General features: G+C 34.6%; 1 protein-coding gene across 1 annotated transcript in view; it reads right to left on the bottom strand.

Annotated features, from left to right (window-relative positions):
* Positions 1-393: 393 nt before the first annotated feature.
* The window catches only part of mRpS11 (mitochondrial ribosomal protein S11), a 26583-nt gene continuing 20120 nt past the window's right edge, over positions 394-6856 (bottom strand). The window contains exon 4 of the mRNA XM_017623195.1: positions 394-968. Coding sequence (XP_017478684.1) covers positions 861-968 — 108 coding nt within the window. The 3' untranslated portion in view covers positions 394-860. The remainder of the gene's footprint in view (positions 969-6856) is intronic.

Genomic DNA, 6856 nt, shown 5'->3' with positions numbered 1-6856 from the left:
AAAATCGGGTAAGGATTTTGGGAAATATGGTGATTTTAAAATCTGAAGCTATTATACACTTGTTCCATATTATTTTTTAAGCTACCCAAATGCCCAGTATTTGAAATTTAGGGGACTCTGCCAGTGGTAGGAGTCGCGGCAGGGTCCAAGGCTACAACAACAAAAATAACAGAAAGGACAGGCCTCTTTCTTTCTTCTTTAGTTTCTCCTCTTTTGTCACACACAGTTGATATCGTATTCTACCATGTATGATATCTAAATGTTTGTTAGTGTCAGCAGGTAAGATGACCTCGTTTGAAGAGAAATTTATAAATTTAGTATAAGGCAACGACTTTTTATATGATACATCTTATATAACGCACTTAGTACATTCAATATGAAATGTGCAACGCGCTAGTGGGGTACAATAAACCGACCGACCGAACAAGCAATTACGATTCGGTCTTTATGTATTAACTTTTATTTTTATTTCAACAGTAATAATAGAACAAATGTTATTTTTCTTATACCATAACAGGGTACTGATGTAAGTTCGCAAATATCTCGTAAACATAATAAACGTCGCAAGTTTGTACAGAGTATATCTTTACAAATTCTCTAATAAAACAACTTAACAAGGGATTCGTAAACGTTAGAAGCCATTCTGTGCGCAAGCCTCGTATATAACTGACGCGCTAAAACATAACCAGGCAGTAAAACTGCAAATATGTATGTAAATTTGCGAACTTTCATAGAGCCCACTATAACAAGTTTACTTTAACATTGAACTCCTCTTTTTAAATTGATTTCATTTAAGAGTACATCTTTCTTCATTAGCTTTCTATAACCATCAAGATGCAAATAATTGAAAACTTGACTTTTCATAAACTCCTTTGCTTCCTAGCCCGAGGTGGATTCCATGATACGGGTGTTGCATCAGTAATTGAAACAATGTTGAGTCCACCCATTTGCAACCCTTTTATGGCTGACTGTAATTAAATAGAAATGCATATATTAAATTTAGCATATTTATATGAGTTCCGTAAAAAGCATACAAAGTTAATTTAAATATTTTCTTTTTGATGAATGATAAAATTCTGTCTTTGTAATGGGATATAAAAACAATTATAACCTATACAGACGCTGTATAGTGCTTCGGATCGAAAATCTAGCTTGACGAAACTATTTAAACAAATAATCTTTGATGGATTTTGACACCACTTCATATCCAGGGGATTATTGGGTCGCTGATTACGAATCTGAAGTCACTTACCAAAAATTCAAAATGGCGGACGAAAAATTTAAACAACTAAGTAATATATTTCTATGAAGGTGGGTATCTGAAGGTTTTCTGGTTCGCTGATTACGAATATTCGGGTCGCTGATTACGAATCTGAAGTCACTTACCAAAAATTCAAAATGGCGGACGAAAAATTTAAACAACTAAGTAATATATTTCGAAGCTGGGTATCTCAAGGGTTTCTGGTTCGCTGATTACGAATACAAAGTCATTTACCAAAAATTCAAAAGGGCAGATCCAATATGGCGGATGAAAAATTAAAAATATTTATAGGTTTTTATGCAACTGGCTATATGGGGGTTTCTAGGTCGCTGAATGAATACAAATCTAAATTCATTTACCAAAAACTAAAAATTACGGATCGAATGTGCCACACGAAAAATTTAAAAAATCTTAACCCTTCATATCTGAAAATTTTTTCTTTAAAGATTATACTTATGACAATTAAAAATTTGTTAGTATTTCTTTGGAAAACAAGTTATTCAAAGTTTGGTTGTGATTATATGTTTCGCATTATATTAAGATTTTTATCTTATTTTCAACTCATAATAACAATGACTAAATACTTTTTAAAATAATTTAATAAAACAGATAATTCTCTAATAAACAAGTATCATAACCAGGGAACGGATTTTATGGAAATTGCCTTTTTTTCTGCTAAAGAGATAGAGTATATTCGATTAAGAATGTCCACGATTTAGCTTTAGTTGATTCCATATATAAACATTTGATGTTGCCTTTTTTTGCCTTTTTTAAGATATTTGCCTTTTCTACCTTTTAAAAAGTGATTATAGCATTTAAAATTTTTTTTTTAAGATTAAAAAATATACACATGCCCATGCGGCTTATGGAAGCGCAGGGACCTCTTGCCAATTCAAAGCCGTTTTCTCAGCTAACGTAGGCTTGGAGACAATAAGGGGTTTGGATGAAATTGTAAAGGGCGAGGAAAATGCCCTTATTCCTGATAATATGAACGTTTCAACTTGTATCAACTTACGTCGAGCACACATTTAGTACATTCAAGGCTTTTCTTCGCGAAAATCGAATGAAAATGCTGCCAGAAAACTTCAAAATGCATCTTGTGGTTCAATGTTACTACAACTATACAGATTAAAGTTTTATGAGTTAGAAACTCGAAAGGATTAAACAGTCAAAGATTCAAAGTACAAATTTTTTATATAATCAAACTTGTTCATAGTTTTTCTCTTTTTACTTATAATATAAACATTTCTAAAAGAAATGTAATTTTTGATTGTTCTTCGTATTTTCTGTCTTTTTTAGAGCCTTATTTTGCTTTTTTTTCAATACCTAGTGCCTTTTCCTGCCTTTTTCGCTATTTTGTTTTGCCTTTTTTGCCATTTTTGCAATAGCTAGTGCCTTTTCCTGCCTTTTTCTCTATTTTATTTTGCCTTTTCCAGCCTATTTCGTTATTTTATTTTGCCTTTTTTATAGGTTTTTAGGCCCTAAAAAGCCGTTCCCTGATCATAACTATGCAACACTCACATATTGACTATTTATTTTATTATTTGATTTTAATTATTATTTTTTTTATAAAAACATGGTTTGTTCTTTAGCAAGTTTCAAACTTTGTGCAATATTTAATAAAAGCAACAAAGTTTCTTAAAAAATTCGATGTTTTTAATTGGATATCTTAGAAAAATTTTGCAGTTTTGTAGCCCATTCAATATTCAATAACAAAGTGGAAGTTTTAAGAGGTTAAGAATGGCAACGTCTTGCGCTTATTTGCAAATATTACCACTAATCAATACTTATTTTCGTGACTTAGCTATTTGCAAATAGGGTTGCCAGATTTTGAAACGGAGAAAGGAGTACATTTATATTTTCGAAAGAAAAAAAGCAGTACAAGACCTAAAAAATTTTTAATTTTTAATTTTTTGTGCAATTTATTGTTACAAATTACCATAAATTAGGTACAAATAAACAAAGATATTTTAGAAATCTTTTTCAAAGCAACAATAAATGTTAAAAATAAATGACTAAATGGGCGGGCTTCGCAATAAGGGCGGTCGTTAAAGAGATGGTGATTAAAGGGGGAGTGGGCGTGGCACCCAATTGTGATATTTGGCGATTTTTCTAAGGCGTCCCTAGGGACCCATAGGGGGCCTAGGTGGTCGGGGGTGCTCACGCCCACTCCCCCTTCGCTCACCACCTCTTCAATGACCGCCCTTATAGGAAATTTTCCCCAACTAAATTCTACAATAGAATTACAAACTCTTTCTGAATATATGGCCAGTTTTTTAATTTAAGCATTATAATTAATTTAATATTTTTCTGATTTTTATACCCGAGTGCTCTGCTACGACCATGCCTACACCTTTTCACTATCACACTTAACTTTGCTTACTAAGTAGTGTTTGCCACAATATGAATGGCAAAGTACAGGGCGTAAGATAAAAACTGTCGCACAGGTTTTTTGAAAAATAAAAGGGTCCTTTATAGATCTTGCGAAAAAGAGTATTTTTTTGTTAGCTTTGTAAATATTTTACATTAATTTTATTAATTAACTTTAGAATTTTAATCCTTATTTGCATTTGCCAGCTTTGGGAGATAAGATCATGCGGCACTCACGTCTTTTATAGGTGTACTTTTTCTTAGACTTTGTATAAAAAAAGAGAGAAAAAACTGTATAGGGTTGGTCTTATGAATGCCCTCCTAGTCACCGGTTCGGAGTCTTTCCGATTGCTGAGTATGAGGCCTTATGTTGGACAAAAGACGGAGTATAAAGGATCCAAATGGGGGATATTAGCCTATATTTACAGAAGATATGTACTAAAGTAACCGATGAAAACTTGCGTGCCGCTTGCGCTTTTTTCCCAAAACGAATTAATAATTAATTATAAATAGTTAATAAGATTTTCGCAAAATCTATAAAGGCCCCCTTTATTAAAAACTAAAATAAAACTGTGCGACAGTTATTATTTCACACCCTATATTAATAGCTGGAAAAAGGAGAACAACAGAAGTACAAAACTAATAAAGGAGTACATTTCCATATATTTTTGTTTGGGAGTACAAGGGAGTACAATGCAATAAAAAGGAGTACGTGTACTCCCAAAAGCAGTACGTCTGGCAACCCTATTTGCAAATAAATAGATAACTCAGTCTTAGGGTAAGAACATAGTGGAGCGGCGAGCAAAGAGCATCGAGCAAAGCGTCGATTTCAAACGCATATGCTTCAATGGGAAAGCGCATAGTGAAGAGCAAAGCATTCATACACGTTTGTAATTGAAGCTTTGTTCGATGCTAGCTCTCCGCTTTGCTCGCCGCTCCACTATGTTTTGACCCTTAGAGTGTAGCCGCGTTTATTTGCCTCCACCACCGCCCTAGAAAATAAAGCCAACAACTCAGATGATGAGACATATGCACAGGGAACGCCTACCACCACCGACGACACATCGTCAGAGACAACAAGCAGAAATAGTAAACGGAAAGCACGTGTGCGTGTGTGAAGTTTACGTTATATCACCACAATGAAACACAAGAGTCACAACAAGAAACGAAACACGATGAAGGCAAGGACATTACAGGTGGCTGGCAGCAGTGCTAAAGGTTCAGCACATGGTACAAAGTCTTCGCTGAAGGTGGGTTTATATAAAATATTTAATTGTACTATGTCTAAACGATTTTAGGAAAACGTGGAGCAAAACGTGGACTGGTGCCAAGAAAGCAAAGCTTTTTGTGTGGCACCTCGAATGGTCCTCCCTTGCTGCAATCGATGTTGGGAGCTGTAGGAAGGAAGTGCTATAAAGCAAAAATTATAATTTATTTTGGAACGAATATCCATCTGAAGATGGCACAACGCCGAAACTGGTAAAACACAAAAATTATAAGATGAACAAGTAAGAAAGTCTAAGTTCGGGCGGAGCGGAACAATAAATACCCGGCGCAAGTACTAAGGCAAATAACTGTGTCAAGTTTGGGAGAAATTGGTGAAGCGGTTATCGAGATATACACATGTAATCAAATCCGAAAATTTATAATACTCCTATTTTTCGTATAGAAATCATTGTAAATATCAATTTTGAGTGAAAAGCTTCAGTAGTTACTAAATTATCGCAGTTTCTCGCTTGCTGAAATCGTTGTTGGAAGCAGTAGAAAGGAAGTGTTATAAAGCAAAAATTATCACCCCTATTCTGCAATTCTTTCGTATGCGGATTTTGCAACGAATCGTAGAAATAGTATGCTGCAATCCGAATCGTATTTTCGAACTTTCGAAATTCGTAACAATGGCATGCCTAAAAACGAACGAGTAAGCTTTTTTGCGTAATTTTGTACGACAACAATTCTGTGTCGGAGGCGACACATGTATTATATATACGTATATTTTTATCCACTGCTTTATATAAACGAGCAAAAAAGAATCTTTGTTGCCCCTTATCGAGAAACTTGGGTCCGATTTAGTTATTTGTACAACGATTTTCGGTTGTTGTGTCCAAACGCATAACCCGAATCCAAAAACTTTATCATACATGTGTAATCAAAGGATTCACATTTTATTTAAGGTAAATGTTTCGAATTTCCAGCACTAGCTTATTAATAAACTCAGTTTGCACTATGCACTTTTTTGCAAATTTCGACGTGGGTTCTGCGCAAAAATACTGTGGAGGGCGTAGCCGGAGTGATATGCACAAGAAATGTTGTATACCTTTGACATACGGAAGCCCCTCTTCCCCGCAACACAGAAAGGAGAATTAGGTTATGGTGCAGTTCATGGTTTTCTGCATGCACACAGAGACTTTTTACAATTTCGTCATATTTTATAGTTTATTTATTGAATTTTAATGCAATTATCCACATTTTAATAATTTCCACAAATTTTATGCAAAACATACTAGTTTTTATGCAATTTTAATGCAAATATTAACTTATTCACTAATTTTTCCCCATAAAATGTAAACAAACAATGCATGCACAACGATTAGCAAACGACAGTGCTGTACTTATCCGTTTCTGCATCTTCTACAATTTGCCGATAACTAGCCGATAAAGACAAGTGTGCAGATCTCCTTTGAAATGCAAGTGCTCGGCTCAAAATTTCGGGGCGAGACGATAACGCAACTATGATTGGACGACAAGTGTGCATATAGCCTTAGTAAGTGTTATAATCCCTAAGCGCGGCCGAAGGCAGAAGCAAGCGCAACAGGTGGTGGACCTAACAAAGAGTATGTTCAGTAAATATTTATTATTATGTTTATTTCAGTCTATGATGTACATATATCTTACAGACTAGATAACAACGAGATTTGGGTACAGAAACACAAATACCAAATAGAATTTATACATTATTACATACCAAATTGACAATAAAAAGAATCAAGAACGGACTTAAATATACATCTAGGCAGGGAAAAATCAATATCCAATGTTTTAGAGATATTATTATACTCCTTAAGTGCTCTGAAGATTGGGGCGAACGCAAAATAATTCGCTTTGGCAACACCAACGTAAAATGGTAGATGGAACCGCAGGGCCCTGTGAGGAATATAAAAATCGATATGATCAAGAAGAGCAGGGCAGTCAATTCTCCCAGAGATAATATCAGAATGTGAATGTACT

The sequence above is a fragment of the Rhagoletis zephyria genome, unplaced genomic scaffold (genome assembly GCF_001687245.7).
Source record: "Rhagoletis zephyria isolate East Lansing unplaced genomic scaffold, Rhagoletis_zephyria_1.1 Rzeph_scaffold_03080, whole genome shotgun sequence".
NCBI classification, from domain to species: domain Eukaryota; kingdom Metazoa; phylum Arthropoda; class Insecta; order Diptera; family Tephritidae; genus Rhagoletis; species Rhagoletis zephyria.
The sequence above is the reverse complement of the archived record's forward strand: the minus strand, read 5'-3'. Positions and strand labels throughout refer to the sequence as shown.